General features: G+C 51.8%; 2 protein-coding genes across 9 annotated transcripts in view; one reads left to right on the forward strand and one right to left on the reverse strand.

Annotated features, from left to right (window-relative positions):
- The first annotated feature begins 226 nt into the window (after positions 1–226).
- Cyp8b1 (cytochrome P450 family 8 subfamily B member 1) lies at positions 227–2,239 on the forward strand. The gene has a single exon (XM_050141775.1). It carries the CDS (start codon positions 343–345, stop codon positions 1,858–1,860), a length of 1,518 nt encoding a protein of 505 aa, XP_049997732.1. The 5' UTR covers positions 227–342; the 3' UTR covers positions 1,861–2,239.
- Positions 2,240–8,668: 6,429 nt separating this feature from the next.
- Positions 8,669–16,100, reverse strand: part of Ackr2 (atypical chemokine receptor 2) — a 35,168-nt gene continuing 27,736 nt past the window's right edge. For 7 of the 8 annotated variants that reach the window (XM_050141781.1, XM_050141780.1, XM_050141779.1 and 4 more), the window contains one exon: positions 8,669–12,322. In XM_050141781.1, the coding sequence (XP_049997738.1) occupies positions 11,170–12,312 (1,143 nt within the window). In that variant the 5' untranslated portion in view covers positions 12,313–12,322 and the 3' untranslated portion in view covers positions 8,669–11,169. Of the gene's footprint in view, positions 12,323–14,102; positions 15,126–16,100 lie in introns of those variants that run through there. The other variant, XM_050141782.1, reaches the window with a different exon arrangement.

Here is a 16,100-nt window from a genome sequence, read left to right on the forward strand (position 1 = left end):
AACAAACTGATGTGTGGGTGAACGAGAGTGTGGGCGGTCGGCAGGGGTGGGCTCAAGGCAAACATGGAGACAGCATGTCGGGTCTGAGAGCTGACACAGTCTTTCTGATCAGCCCCTCCTCCTCTTGCCTGTGTCATGTGTTCAGCTGGAATACCGTCTTCTCCCGGGTGCCAGCTAACTAGGAGCTATTTACCACACATTTCACAGCACAGAGCAAGGTCCAAGGGTGACGGACCTTGGCCTTCCTGACTTCTGAAGGCCACATAAAGCAATTCCAGCGCCGGAGAGCTGACAAGTGTTGCGCTGACGAGACTGCGTGCAGAGCTCAACTGGAGTCTGGCCATGATGCCGTGCAGTCCGCTTCTTGGAGCCCTGCTCACCATCGTTGTGGGCTGCCTGTGTCTGCTTAAGCTGCTCAGGCACCGCGGGCCCCGGGAGCCACCTCTGGACAAAGGTCTCGTGCCCTGGGTGGGCCACGCCGTAGCTTTCCGGAAGGATATGTATGAATTCTTGAAGAGGATGCGGGCCAAGCACGGAGATGTGTTCACGGTGCAGCTCGGAGGCCAGTACATCACCTTTGTCATGGACCCCCTGTCCTTTGGCCCCATCGTTAAGGACACACAGAGAGCACTAGACTTCAAAAAGTTTGCACAGGAACTGGTGTTGAAGGTGTTTGGGTACCGGTCCATGGATGGGGACCACCGGATGATACAGTCAGCCAGTACTAAGCATCTGATGGGACAAGGCTTGGAGGACCTCAACAAGGTCATGCTGGACTGTCTGTCCTTGGTGATGCTAGGCCCCAAAGGCCCCAGTCTGGATGCCAGCTCCTGGCAGGAAGATGGCCTTTTTCGCTTCTGCTATAGCATCCTGTTCAAGGCTGGCTTCCTGAGCTTGTTTGGCTGCACGAAGGACAAGGCGCAGGATCTGCTTGAGTCCGAGGAGCTGTTCACCAAGTTCCGCAGGTTTGACTTGCTTTTCCCCAGGTTTGTCTACTCCCTGCTGTGGCCTGGGGAGTGGGTAGAAGTGGGCCAACTCCAGCGTCTTTTCCACAAGAGACTCTCTGTGGAACAAAACCTGGAGAAAGATGGCTTAAGTAACTGGTTAGGCTGCATGCTTCAGATTTTGAGGGAGGAGGGAATAGATTCATCCATGCAGGACAAATTCAACTTCATGATGCTCTGGGCCTCCCAGGGGAACACGGGGCCAACCTGTTTCTGGGCCCTCATGTTCTTGCTGAAGCATCAGGACGCCATGAAGGCCGTACAAGAGGAAGCCACCCAGGTCCTGGGTGAGGGCAGGTTGGAAGGCAGAAAGTCCTTTGCCTTCACACTGAGTTCCCTGAAGCACACGCCAGTGCTAGACAGTGTGATGGAGGAGACCCTGCGGCTGAGCGCTTCCCCCACTCTCCTTAGGTTGGTGCAGAAGGATTGCGTCCTAAAGATGGACAGTGGGCAAGAGTACCAGATCCGCCGTGGAGATAAGGTGGCTCTCTTTCCCTACCTCTCGGTGCACATGGACCCCGACATCCACCCCGAGCCCACAGTCTTCAAGTACAATCGCTTCCTCAACCCTGACGGCACCCGGAAAGTGGACTTCTACAAGTCAGGCAAGAAGATCCACCATTACAACATGCCGTGGGGCTCAGGCATCTCCATCTGCCCTGGCAGGTTCTTTGCCATCAGCGAGATGAAGATCTTCATCCTACTAATGGTTATGTATTTTGACTTTGAGCTGGTGGACCCCGACGTGCCTGTGCCCCCTATACACCCGAGGCGCTGGGGCTTCGGCACCACACAGCCCAGCTATGAGGTGCGATTCCGCTACCGCCTGAAGCCCATGCACGCAGTGAGCTCATGAGCCTGACCACACCCTGTAGTCCAGAGTGGCGCCAAACAGCCCTCCTCCTGGCTCTGTGGCACCCCTGCCACTCCCTGGGATCCTTGCTGTCTTGCCTCCTAGACGTCTCATAGGTTGTCACGCTCCGTGAAAGATGCTGTCTCCCCGGGGGGTTTCGCCAGACCCTCCTCTCACGAATAGCTCAATCTCAATCTGCAGCGGGTGTCTCATCCTGGCGGACAAACTGAGCTTGCGCGAGTCAAGCAGCGTCTGGCGAATGCCGCCTCAAACCCTCCTGCCCGCTCTATTCGGTGCCCGTACTCCGCACCCTGGTGGTGTTTTCGATGGCGTTGAGCCATGTGTGTGATTATTCCTAATAAACCGGCTAAGAGAAAGCAAAGGGTTGAAGTTGAGGCTTGTTTTCTGGTCAGTATCTCTTAGCCCAGAGTTTACGAAGAACTAGAACTTGAACAATTTCGAAGACACTCACCGGCTGCTTTGCATTAGTGGGGTCATGTCAGCAAACTCGTGGGTGCTTTTGAAAGTGGCCTAGCCACAGTTTAAGGGCTCTGGAGCCAGGCGTGGAGAATGGCCACACCTGATACATGAGCCCCTCGAGGTTCCATGCCACTTTCTCTTCTCTGCATCGTCTCCTCACGGCTCCCAGAACACCGCTGAGCTGGCTTTCTCTACCTCATGTCCTCTGTCTCCCTGTCAGATCCCACAGCCCCTCAGATATGCTCAGGCTGTGTGGAACTCGCCGTCCATCCCACGCCCTGGTGACGGGCCTTCTTCCCTACTCCCCTGCCTCTCTGCTCAGAGCTGCCCTTCACCCATTACCCAGAGCAAACACCTGGCCTCCTCCCTCGCAGGCATCAGGCCCAGTTCTGTCTGCTCAAGCCGTGTAGTGCTTCAGAAACCTCACGTTCCACCCACCTCTGCTGCTGTTCCTAGGCCTGTAGCTTCTGACTGTTTCCACACCAGGCCTGACCAAGGGTGGGGGGCCCGTGGTTCACAGAGCTATCCGAAACTCTTTTCAAAGAGTGTCTCTAGCTGCCACCATTCATCTCCCTCCATGCTCCTGTCATCTGGGTTGCTTCATTTCTACCAGATTTCTGCAGTGGGGCCGTCCCTAAGGCAAAGGCGTAGCGTTGACTGCAAACCCAGTACCAGCTACTCCTGGAAGCCTTCCTCCACCTCCATCTTCCCATCCCAGACACGGCTTTGTGCCCCTTGGGCTTCCCTATAATGCTTATCCATCCCAGTATACCTAGGCTAGACCATTGCTGTCACTGTCTTGGTTTCCTCTTCCTGCTCCTGGTCCAGATTCAAGCCCATCAGGGATTTGTCCTCGGAGGACCTGAGGGGGGAAGCTGGTGAGAGGTGTGGGGGTGAAGAAAGGGACACAGCACTGCTAGACTGGGCCAGTGTGACTAGCTGCCCCCTTGGGTCTCCTCTGACGGGATTGTCTTCGTTAGTCCTCACGGAGGGGACCCAAGACCCCCAGAACCAAGGACTAAGCTCATCAGAGTCTGGTGACGTGTCCATTTGTCTCTGCCTGCCACTTCTCTAAACACGCATTGTGTCGTAGAAACTCGATTTCCAGCCTGGGCAAATTTACTCTGCAGTCAAACATTTTCTGTCCTTGCATGACCTTATCATCCTGGTGCATGAAATACAGGTGCCCTTAGGGCCAGACACACTTCCTCAGTGTTACCACCAGAGCTGTGCTGGCTGGTAGCAGGGCCTGACTGGGATTAGGACAGGCTGGGGACAACTGTAGCTAGACAGAGGATCCTGGAAAAGGTGGGTCCAGGCAGCACAGGCAGCCTTGCCACCACAGGGCCCATGCAGAGAGGCTTTCCTAACACTGCTCTGCAGCCTTTCAGCCTGCCTGCTCTGCCCTGAGCATTGCTGTGACAATAGGCAGAGGCTTGAGCTGGGGCAAGACGTCTCCACTAGCTGTGCAACCCTGGACCGAGACCTGCCTTTCTTGAATGACGAAGTCAGTCTGAGAGCCCCTACCTGTCCACTTCCACAAGGCAAGGAACACAGGGAGAGGAGATGGACAGGGACATGAGAGGAGGACCGGGGTGGAAAACCGAGAGTCATAACGGTGAGCTTACCAATGGCTCCCATCCAGCCAGCCCGTGTTCAGTTCAGTGGGCAGGAGAAGGTCCTCATTGCCAGGTTTTCTCCCTTTTCACATATTTGGGGGACGCAGGAGCCTGGCCTGCGTGTCCCCGAGTCAGGGCCAGAAGCTCTCAGTTGCAAGTGGTCTGGGCAGCTCTGCAGAAAACTCTCCCCCTGCAGAGAGTGGCCTTTGAGAGCCCAGAAAATTATGTGAAGGACCAAGGCAATCAATGGCCAGGTCTGAGGTGATCAGAGGCGCTCTGTCCCACATGTGGGGTCTCCCAGAAATCTTGGCTATGCAGGAGAATCCAGTGCCTGTCTGCTTGCATGGGTAGCCCTGGGGCTCCTGTGGTTCTGGGTCCTCTCCTTGAGGACAGATGGGAACAGTCCTGTCAGAGGAGACCCAAGGGTACACCTAGTCATGCTGGCCCAGCCCCACGGTGTGTCCCTTCCTTCCCCTCAGGGTCTCCAAGGGAAGAGCAACAAATGGATTCTCTCTGGAGATGGCTTACAATAGAATATGACCAGAGAGGCCTTTTCTGCTGTCTGTGGAGGGACACACAAGGGACCCAGCACTCAGGAGTCTGAGGCAGGAGGATTCATGTTCAGAGACAGCCTAGACTTTCCAGTAAGAGCTTGTCATCCCAAAAATTCACAAGGCCAAGACAACATAAAGTAAAAACAACTTTCCTATGGTGGGTTTTGGGCACCTGGGAGGGAAAAGACTCCCCCACGTAGTTACTGTTGTGAACGCTCCAGTCTCATGGCACAGCGCCAAGGGACCAGAGCTAGCTGCAGGCTGTCACTCCTGTCCTCTCCTTGAGCCCCCACACAGCAGAGTTCTCCTCGCCTCTAAGCCTGGTGGTCAGGTACATACAGAGGCACCCCTGAGACTGTTGGCTAAGGCTGGGTGGGGCCACAGGGAGCCAGGCATGGCAGGCCTGGTACAGACAGAGCAGGGAGCAGAGCAATGTTCAGGCTTGGAAGTAGGTAGGGGTGAGAGGAGAGGCTCTGCGTTGGCCTGGGCTGTACGGACCAGTAAGCTGCTGCACAGGGTCCCTATAACCATAAGCAGGAGTGTCCACAGCCAGCGCTCCACTCTGTCAGGGCTCTGCTGAGTATCGGTCTCTTTCCCAGGAAGTGCACACCCACCCGTACACAGACAACGAGTGCACACCCACTTGTTCACAGGCAATCAGTGCACACTCACTCATACACAACCAGTGCACACCCACACATACATAAACCCATGGTTACACAATCAGTGCATATCCACACATACAAACAATCAGTGCACAACCACATATACACAGAGAATCAGTGCACACCTACACGTACAATCAGTGCCCACCCATGTGTACAATCAGCACACACACACACACACACACACACACAGACAATTAGGAGCAGTTAGAAAGCCTGCGGACACATACTAGATACACATCCATAGTAGATCCACATCCACAGCTGTATGTATTGTATGCGGCCCACACAGCACACTGTCAGGGGCAGACACGTGTACATAGATGCTCTAGACAGATACACACATGTCACCAAGGCTGGTAACAAGGCCCCTGAACGCTCTCACCTGGCATACTGTGTCCCATCCCATTTGCACATCTGGGACACAAAGCCAGGGACTTGGGAGACCTTGGTCCTGTCGCCATAACTTGGGTTGCATCTCATCAGTCTGCCTGACACGCGTGGTCTCGAGAACTCTAATACCCTTCCTCCATGTCCTCAGACAAATCAACCACAGATAAAGAACTGGGGGAGCCTGGAGTCCCCTCTGGACATAAAGAATCTGGGGCCTCCGACAGACAGACCTGATGACATCAGAGTTGAGAGAGGTGGGTATGGGGAACACATAGAACAACAACAACAACAAAAAAAAAAACACTAAAGGTAAGTCAGGCACATGGAGGAACAACTGGGCATGCACATGTGTGTGCATGTGTATGTGATTGTATGTACGAATGCATAAGTGTGTGTACATGTGTATGCATAGGTGTGTTATGTGTGTATGCGTATGTGATTATATGTACGAATGCATAGGTGTGTATACATGTGTGTGCATTGTATGTGACTGTATGTACAAATGCATAGGTATGTATACATGTGTGTGCATGTGTTGTGACTGTATGTACGAATGCATAGGTGTGTGTACATATGTATGCATAGGTGTGTGTACATGTGTGTATGTGATTATATGTACGAATGCATATGTGTGTATACATGTGTGTATGTGTGTGTGACTGTATGTACAAATGCATAGGTGTGTGTACATGTGTGTGCATGTGTATGTGACTGTATGTATGAATGCATAGGTGTGTGTACGTGTGTGTACATGTGTATGTGGCTGTATGTACAAATGCATAGGTGTACGTACATGTATGTGCATGTGTATGTGACTCTATGTACAAATGCATAGGTGTGTGTGCATGTGACTGTATGTTCGAATGCACAGGTGTGCATGCATGTGTGCATGTGTATGTGACTGTATGTTCGAATGCATAGGTGTGTGTACATGTGTGTTCATGTGTATGTGACTGTATGTTCGAATGCATAGGTATGTGTACATGTGTGTGCATGTGTATGTGACTGTATGTTTGAATGCATAGGTGTGTGTTCATGTGTATGTGACTGTATGTTCAAATGCATAGGTGTGTGTACATGTGTGTGCATGTGTATGTGACTATGTACAAATGCATAGGTGTGTGCATGTGTATGTGACTATATGTTCAAATGCATAGGTGTGTGTACATGTGTATGTGACTGTATGTATGAATGCATAGGCATGTGTACATGTGTGTGCATGTGAGCATTGCAGGGAGCACACGGTTACAGAGTGTGAGAACTAGGTAGGACGTTGTCTTCCTGTTCAGTTCTCCATTCACCAGTCATTTGTTCAAAAAAAAAATCAAAAATAAGAGGAAAGAGGGAAGGAGGTAGAGGAAGAGGAGAAGTGATGTAGGAGGGTCTTCATTGGTTAATTAAAAAAGAAAACTGTTTGGCCTGATAGGTCAGAACATAGGTAGGCGGGGAAGACAGAATTCTGGGAGAAAGAAGCAGAGTCGGGCAACTGCCATGATTCTCCGACCTGAGACGGACACAGGTTAGGATCTTTCCTGGTAAGCCACCACCTCGTGATGCTACACAGATTACTAAATATGGGTTAAAGCAAAATGTGAGAATTAGCCAATAAGAGGCTAGAACTAACAGGCCAGGCAGTATTTAAATGAATACAGTTTCTGTGTAATTATTTCGGGTGTAAACTAGCCGGGGAGCCGGGATCTTGACAGGAAAGCAGGCCTGCTCACCTCTTCACTACAGAGAAGGAAGGAAGGAGGGAGAGAGGGAGGGAGGGAGGGAGGGAGGGAGGGAGGGAGGGAGGGAGGGAGGGAGGGAAAGAAAATAAAGGGGGGGAGCAGAGATCCCGTTCTGGCTATTTTCAGTTTTACAGGACGTAGAATCTAACTTGTGGTGGGTGTGTGTGGAGTTTGTAGATTGGCTGAGCAGGAAGGTGAGATAAGAAGGCTGCCCTGACTGCAGGTAGCACCATCCTGTGGCCAGGGTAGCAATGAATAAAAGGGAGAAACCAAGCTGAGCACCAGGGTCCATCTCTCTCTGCCTCCTGACTGGGTGCAATCTGACTTCCCCTACGAGGGACTGTACCTCAAACTGTGAACCCAAGTAAACCCTTCCTTCCTTCGCCACTTTGTCTTCATGAGAAAATGAACGAATGTGCCCCCTGAAGTACTCCGTGAGCATCTGCTATACGCCACGCCCTGGGAGCAGCATGTGGGCTGAAGACTTACAAATGAGCACCTCCACAGCGATCTGGGGACGCAGCTGTCCACCATCCTGCCCTCCGCTTCACTTACCTGGGGTTCCTTTCCTGTGCTGCTGTGCTTTGTCTTCATTGTGCTGCAAGGGGTGAGCCGGCTGTGAGGGGTTCTGTGAGGCTGGGGAAGCCTTGGGGACCGAAGGCTCCCTGGAGAAGGAAGCCTGCACTGGGCTGGGTGGCAGGGAGCATGCTAATAACAAAGCCACGGGGATCCACACGGGGGAGGGGGGGCGGGACAGAGTGGGGCTGCCGCAGGTGTTAAGGTGAAGCCAGCACTGGGGAGTTGTCAGCTCACTTCACTTCTTGACAACCAGACATCACACCCTCCCGTTTTAGTTTCATGCTCTATCCAGTAAGTCCCTGTTGCCTACATCCCACTGACTTTGCCTAGGTCACATGTCCCCAAAGAATCATGTGACCATGAAGATCTAAAATTGTAATTGCTCTATGCATTAGTCAGCTTCCTGCTGCTGCAACAAAGGACCCAAGGTCATCAATGACCAAAGAGAAAGGATTTTGGCTCAGCATTGGGAGGCTGTAGTCCTGTAGCCCCAGATACATGGCTTTGGGATGCTGGTGGTTGGGCCAGATGGCAACGCACGGAATGAGCACACGCAAAGGGAGACACTGGTGAGGGCAAAGGTTCAGGCTCCAGCATTTCCTTCAAGGGCCTGCTCGGAGGTTTCTCCACTACTCAGCAGTAACACCTGGGACCAAACGTTAACACGGGAAACTCAGAGGACGCTGATCCAAATCAGAACAGTCTAAGACTCCACCTGGAGCACAGGGCAGGGCAACTTCCCCCAGAGCAGGTAGGATTAGCTTGGGCGATGAGGGAGAACACGCGTGACCAGAAGCAAACTTTATTACAGAGGAAGCAGACGAGAGCCACGGAGTGGCGAGTGTTCGGGAAACGGAGGAGCTGGAGGGTGAAGATGCCTGGATGCAGCTGAGAAAGCTCTGGCCTTGGGAGGCACAGTCAAGGAAGCACCTGCCACACAGGGACCAGAACCTGAGTCCAATCCCCAGTGTCAAAAAGCCAGGCTTGGTGCATATAGCTGTGCAGCCTCGGGGAAGGGGGAGACGGGGGTCTGCCTTGACCAGGGAGAGACCTTGTCTCAAAAAACAAAGGTGGATGTATATATTGGCACATACATATTCATTGCACACATGCACACCCACTCACACACGCACACGCATATGAGTGTGCACGCACACACAAGTCCTGGCCTTCATGCCAAGCAATGTTGTTGTAGTTATGGGCTCATCCTGTGTAGACTGACAGGGTTCCCTTTGACCTTTCCTTACATGTGTATACCATGCTTTGTCCATGACACACATGCGCCACGTCTCCCCCCCTCTGCTCTCCCTACTCCTACTTCTACTCTCTTGTCTTAGCTTCCACGAAATAGAGGAAATACGTGATACTCCTGTAAGCCTGGCTTACGTCACTTGACTCAACCAGAACACTATCATTTCCCGGCTTCTCCTCGTCTCCTCCAAGGCTGGGTAATGCCCTCCAGTGTGTTTATGGTGTTTTCCACATGTTTGTTAGTGGCTGCACAGCTATGCTGATTCCCGTCCTGGCTGTCGTTTATCGTGAGGGGCATGATAAACATGATGCATGCTTGTCTCCGGAGTTCGCCGACTCCACTTCCTTCAGAGACACTCAGGGGTTTTATTGATGGGTCATTAGCAGTTTTCAGTTCTTTAACCAACAAATTCCTGCCCACAGCGACTGTACCAGTTTACCCAGCGGCAGTCACTAGGGTCCATCTTCCCTGTGTCCACCAGAGTCCATGGTTCTGCTGTTCTTGTAACTTCTCTGGGAACACTGACCTGGGTGAGGTAGACCTGTGGCATCATCCTATTTTTTGTTTCCGTGACAGACAAGGGTGCAGAGTGGCTTTCATGTGTTTATTGAGCATCTTTTCTTTTGAGAAATGCCTGTTCAGACCACTCACCCATATTTTTTTATTGGATTATTTGACCTTGTCAATTTTTTAGTCCCCTGTGCAATCTGGACATTGGCCCTGTTAGGTAAAAGTGAGCTGGGTTAAAGAGACGGATGAAGCCGTCTTTTTATCCTGACCTTTGCCCCTGTGCCTTGGAGACTATAACACTATGTAACTTTGTGCGATGCTGCATCTCAGTTCCTGCTTGTGTTTCCTGAGGTAGTGGAACTTTGCTCCGAAAGTCCTTGCCTCTGATGATGTCTTGGTTGTTTCCCTGTGCTTTTCCTTTGGGTCAAAGCTTTAGGTCTACCGAGTCTCCGATCCATTTTTAGCTGCTCTTGTATCGGATGAGAGATAGGATCTTGTTTTAATCTCCCACACATGCAAACCCAGTTTTCCCAGCAGGATGTGTTGAGGGGCCGCCTTCTCCCCAGCAGGTCTTTCGGAAAGTTCAGAGAAAGCCTTGAACTTGACTGACAGACCTCTGAAAGACTGAAGGTCCTGAGATCAGGCCCGAGCTGGGATGGTTCCTGCCTTCCTCCTGCCAGATGTGTGCCTGCTGTGCTGTTCTCCGACTGGAGCACCTCCAATGCCTTCAGACGACAGCTCTGGAGCTACCATCAAGCCCAGGAAGGTGTAGACCCCTCTGAGTTACACAGAAAAGTGTAACTCAGTGGTGAGGAGAGTGCCTGTGGCTCTTTGCAAAAATGCCACAGAGAAAGAACTCGTCACTCATACTCCACAGACACTTTCTTCTGTGGCATGGGTTTGAGTGTAGCTGTGACCACGCAGTAAGAGCCTCCCTCCGCGGCTCTGCAGGGTGGATGGGCTTAAGGCAGTAACGAGTGGACACCACAGACGGGAGAAATCTGTGGACTGAGTGTAAGTGGTCAGGGCAGATGCCAACGGTCTAGAGCATCGGGGATGCAGGCAGGGCATGAAGTAGGGTGAGCATGGGGCCCCTCGCCAACACCGTGAGATCTGAGCCATGACCCCAAGAACAAAGGAATGAGCCATCGCTCCCCAAGGGGACGACTGTCCAGGCTGGTGGCATGGCTGAGCTCTCCCTACTGGGAGGGAAGACCGGGAGCCCTGCACCCAGAAACTAGGAGGGAGCATGGCAGAGGTGAGATCACAGGCTGGTCACAAAGCCCTTGAAGCCCGAGTAGAATGACCTCACTGGCTGCTGGGGGCCCAGAAAGCCACAGAAGCAAAGATCATGTGGACCATTGCAGTGAATCAACAGACAGCATGGGGTCCAGGGAGACGGAGGAAGGGGCAGCCATGAGCAAGGACGGCTGGTGGTTGAGAATCACAGGGCCAAGCAGTGCAGTCAAGCGAGCCCTGAGAGGGAGCAGTGTTCTTTCTGGAATGGCACGGCCCAGCCACTCAGGCCTAATCAGGCCCCGTATGCCCCTTGTTAAGGGGGTCATCAGCCTGCCTCTCTCCCAGGTCATTCATGCTGACCACATCCTCTTGGGCAGTAACCCTGCTGCTCTCCGAATGGCTAGATGGCAGAGCCTGGGCAGGGCCAGGGTCCCGGTGCCATCTCAGCACGGCAGCCAGGAAAGCTTTCAGATACTGCCGGAAGCGGCGGCTGGAAAAGGCGTAGAGGATGGGCGTGAAGCAGCAGTGGAAGAAGGCCAGGCTCTCCGTCACCTGCATCGTGTAGTCCAGAGAGTGGCTGATCTGGCAGTTCCCGAAGACATGCAGGTCCAAGAGCGAGTGCAGAAACACGGTGAGGTTGTACGGGAACCAGAGCAGGAAGAAAACTACCACCAAGGCCGCGGCCATCCTCAGAGCCCGGCCCTGGCCTGGCGGCCTCAGCCTGACCAAAACACAGCCGATGCGGGAGTAGAAAAAGACCATGGCCAAGAGTGGGAGGAGAAACCCCAGAAGGTTCTGCTGGAAGCGCAGGTAGAGCTTCCAAACGGTCGCGTGTCCACCAAAATCCGCGTAACAGTGCAACACACCATCTGAGGTCTGGTGGACCTTGACAAAGACCATCTCTGGGAGAGAGATGGCCAGGGCCGTGGTCCACACTGCGGCAATGAGGAGCAAGTTCCTGAACCGGGTCTGCGGTCTGTGGAGAGGCTGAGCATGAACGATCTCCAGGTATTTGTTCAGGCTCACGCAAGTGATAAAGAAGATGCCGCTGTAAAAGTTAATCGTGTAGAGAACGCTCACCACCTTGCACATGAAACTGCCAAAAACCCAATGCCAGACCACAGAGATGGCCCAGAAGGGCATCGTCACTACAAACAAGAGGTTGGAGATGGCCATGTTCAGCAGGTAGAGCTCGATCATCCGTCTTCGTGGTGTGTAGCGGAGAAGTACCACCAGGAGGAGGAGGTTCCCAGCCAAGCCCAGCACAAAGATCAGGCTGTAAATGACCGGCAGAAAGACTCTCCCAAAGGAAAGGACCTCATCCTTCCTGCAGACCAAGACGGTCACATCCTCCAGGTAATCGTAGTCGTAGATGGAGCTGCTGTTCTCGGAGCTGGTGGTGAGTGGCAGGGGGGAGGCTTTGGTGGGCATGGCTGAACTTCTGCAGGAAACAAAAAGCCATAGTGAGAGCCTGGGGAAAGAGCTCGGTGGGGTGAGGCACTTGCTGGGCAGGCATTAGGGCCTCAGCGCAGATGCCCAGACCCATGTGAAGCCGGAGGCAGCGGTACATCTATAATCCCAGAACTCCTACAAAGAGACAGGAGACAGAGACAAAAACCTCAGCAGCTCAAAGGCCAGTTAGCCTGGGGTACACGACCGCAGAGAAGACAGAGACATGCATTTGTCCTCCGACATCCACTGGGCTGCCCGTACTCACATACATGAACATGTAAACACATGCAAACACAAAGATTAAAGAGAGAAACCTAAACTATGAACGCCTGTGTCCCCTCAATCCCTGAGCCCAAATAATGCACCTTCCTTAAGTTGATATTCTTCTGAGGCTGTGGCTAAATACCTGAACAGCAACCCGAGGTGGTGCCACTCAGCATGCATGGTACAAGTTGGGGTGACGTGCAGATAGACACTGCATCTCACTGAGCAGGTTAAGGGGAGCATTGTCTAACCAGGGCTGTCACTTCCCCAGAGGTTTTAATATGTGGGTTCAGTTTTGCCAGCATGTGAACACAGAATAGCCAGAATCTGGCTGTTGTCAACATTCTGAGGGGTAGCATGGTTGGTATATATTAGCCTGGAAGTTTCCAGTGCATGTGCCCAGGAGAGTAGCAAATGCCAGAGCAATTTCCAGAATGCTCTGGTATGAGAACTGGACACCCACCCCGCTCACACTGACTCGTGGAGTCCAGAACCAGAAGAGGGTCATCAACTCAGACCAGCGCCTCCAAGTTTGGCTCCAGAGACAGCAAGTCTGCTGAGTAGGCAGAGACTACAAGTCCAAAGCAAGGCTGGCTCATACAGCCAGCTCCAGGCCACCCAGGACTACACAGGGTTTAGTTTAGAAACACAAACAGACTTTTAAAAAAATGTTGGTAGTCAACTGACTTCTGTCTCCTCTGTTCCCCTTTTCATTGACAACGCAAGAGGTTCCTCCATCTTGTATTCTTGCTGAAGCCATTTTAGGCTTGACTAGAATTTGATCTCCTTAGTGGAGAATGCCATAGAAGAATTGCCTAAGTATATTCTAGAACTCAGAGATCAAAATGCCCCAGCTAACTTAGCTGGTTAAATTGTCTGCCTGTGCAGAAGCCCCCTCCCTCCAGCTAACTGCTTATCTTGGCTTCTGTTAAACTGCTTACTGGAGTGGAGTGCCCCTACCCTACCCCTGCCCTGCCCAGCCCTGCTGCATCTGCCAAGTGAAAAGCCGGGGTGTTGGTTTTGCCTTCGAAAACCCCTTGATTTGGACACTCTGTGCTACACGTAGGTTCTGAATGCCTGAGTGTAGACCTAGTCAGCTGAAATAAAGACTTTCAATCGGCTACAAACTGTTTTGGCGGCCATCTCTGGGAGACTCCCCATTACACCACCACAGACTAACATCCTGACTGTGCAACCCCTCAGCAGATTTGTAACTTTGTATCACTCTCCCCTATACCTCTTGTCTATCATGCCACCTCCCAACAAATCAATGCGGCTAGCTGGTCCATAGGGACTCCGACTCATGGCTATTCCAGGCATATTTGTTTCAAGGGCTTCTGGCCCGGAGCTGTAGCTGGATTCCTTCTCTGCATGCCTTGCAGCGCAGGTGTCTTTTGAGCAAGTCCCCTGAACTGTATTAAAGCTTAGATGGAATACGGATTGCTCAACCGTGCTGTCTGCCTGGGTAGCTGGTAGCAGCTGGGCTTGGTTGCACTCTGGCTTACCTCTTGCTTGCAGTGTCTGGTCTCTGAGCCCAGCCAGAATGCTGGTGTTAGTTTCAAATTGGTGCCTCCTTTTTTCTGCTCCCTTTCCAGTTCCCCTGCTGTTCTGGCTTTCCTCTCTTCTCAGAATTCTTTTTCCTTGTTGCCCTGGCTCCTCTCTTGCAGAGTTGTGGGAAGTGGTGCGTCTCTGCTTCTCTAATGAGAATCTGCCTTCGAGGTTTAAAAATACCCACAGCACACATGATTCTCTGCAGTCAGTGTACCATGCAGAGGCTCCCTGCGCCTCTTCCGCCACAGACTACATCCTCACCCATCCAGCCTCTTCCACACCTTCTGTGATTGCTCATTTCTCTCTCTGTGAGGCCTGCATTTCCCACACACATACATCTGGTGGTTCGATGTACAGTTATTTTGAGAATCTGCATGCTAAATGCCATGGCGGTGGGGCATTTTTCCTGGGCCTTCGGCTAAGCTCTGAATGCATGGTGACCACACTCATTTACATCCCTCCAACGGCTTTTGAGCCTCTTTTCTCTGCATCCCAGCCAGCAAGGTTGCACTATGTGTCTCCTTTTGGGAAATATCTTCACCCTCTCTGGTCTTTTGTTTGTTTTGTTCTGTTTGCTTTGATTTGTTTTGGTTTTGAACTTGCCTTGCAGCAGAGGCTGACCTTGAACTCCAGATCCTCCTGCCTGCTTCTCCCAAGCACTGAGATTGCAGGCTTGTACTATCATGCCTAGCTAATCATTTGCTCATTTTAAGATCAGATAGTTTGGGAGAGGGTAATGGCTTAAGGTCCTTATATATATACTCCTGGTATTAATCCCTTGTCAGATGAATAATTCATATTTTTTGCTACCCTGTAGGCTCCCTCATCATTCTTCTGAGTCTCTCCTCTGCACTGCTTTGATAAAGTTCATTTTCCCCACCCCAGCCTCTAGTTTCGGTCTTTGCTTTTGCTGTCTTGTCTAGAAAACCTTCACCCACACCTATGTACTGCTATGTAGCAAAGCATGAGATTGGCATGAACCATGGCGTGGGTGAACATGAGAATAGCATGAACCATAGCGTGGGTGAAGTGAACTTAACTTGTGCTCAATTCTGTGCTGAGTTACAGAAAAAGAGAGGTGGGGGCAGGTACAGAGGCAGAAAAAGAGGACAGTATTTGGGGTGACTGCCTGACATCTGTCAGTCATCCCTTTGACCACCTAATGTGGCTTATCTGACTAGCAAAGTGGGCATCCCCTTCCTTACACCACACACACACACACACACACACACACTGCCGTATGTCCGTCTTGAAGTTGCACGCTTAGACAAAGAGGATGCCCTTCCTTCATAGCAGAAGATGCCTCTTTGATCAAGAATATAGGACTAACTTCACTCCCTGTTAGAACCCAAGGGGAGGGGCCTTTAAGTCCAACACATTGCGTAGCTCACCAGTGGGAAGGGCTTTGGAGGACAGAGGGGAGGGGGGCACTACAGAGGGTCTGCGGGCTGGTGGTGCTAATGAGTCATGAGCCATGAAATACGCACCAGTTCCTCCTAAACAGTCATGAGCCATGAAATACACACCAGTTCCTCCTAAACATCATCTGTACTTTGTTCCCTGTTTTCCAGACCCACTAGGGTGAGCGTCTTATGTGCTCAGTGGCAGCTTGTACTCATATTTATTTATGCCTTTAGTGGGTGGGAATCTCATTCCATAAGAAGTTGGGGGATTGTAGTGATCCCCTTGCCTCGCTTCTCAAGTGCTATAGTGCCGGCACACGCTGCCATAACTTGTTTTTTGTAAGGAGGTTTATGTGGTATGGGTTTTACCTTCTTCATGTATGCTGCTTTCTCCAGTTCTTATAGAATTTTGTGGGCTTTTTATTTTATTTTTATAAGAAGAATTTTGAAAGTGTTGCTGGCTCGAGAGGCCCAAGTGGGACTCTGAGCACATGAGTTTGGAAGGAATGGACTGGGTGGGGACATCACCCCTCCCATGGAACGCTGGAG

Source organism: Alexandromys fortis, unplaced genomic scaffold (assembly GCF_014885135.2).
Source record: "Alexandromys fortis isolate MF-2015 unplaced genomic scaffold, M_Fortis_MF-2015_v1.1 scaffold_44, whole genome shotgun sequence".
Classification (NCBI taxonomy): Eukaryota; Metazoa; Chordata; class Mammalia; order Rodentia; family Cricetidae; genus Alexandromys; species Alexandromys fortis.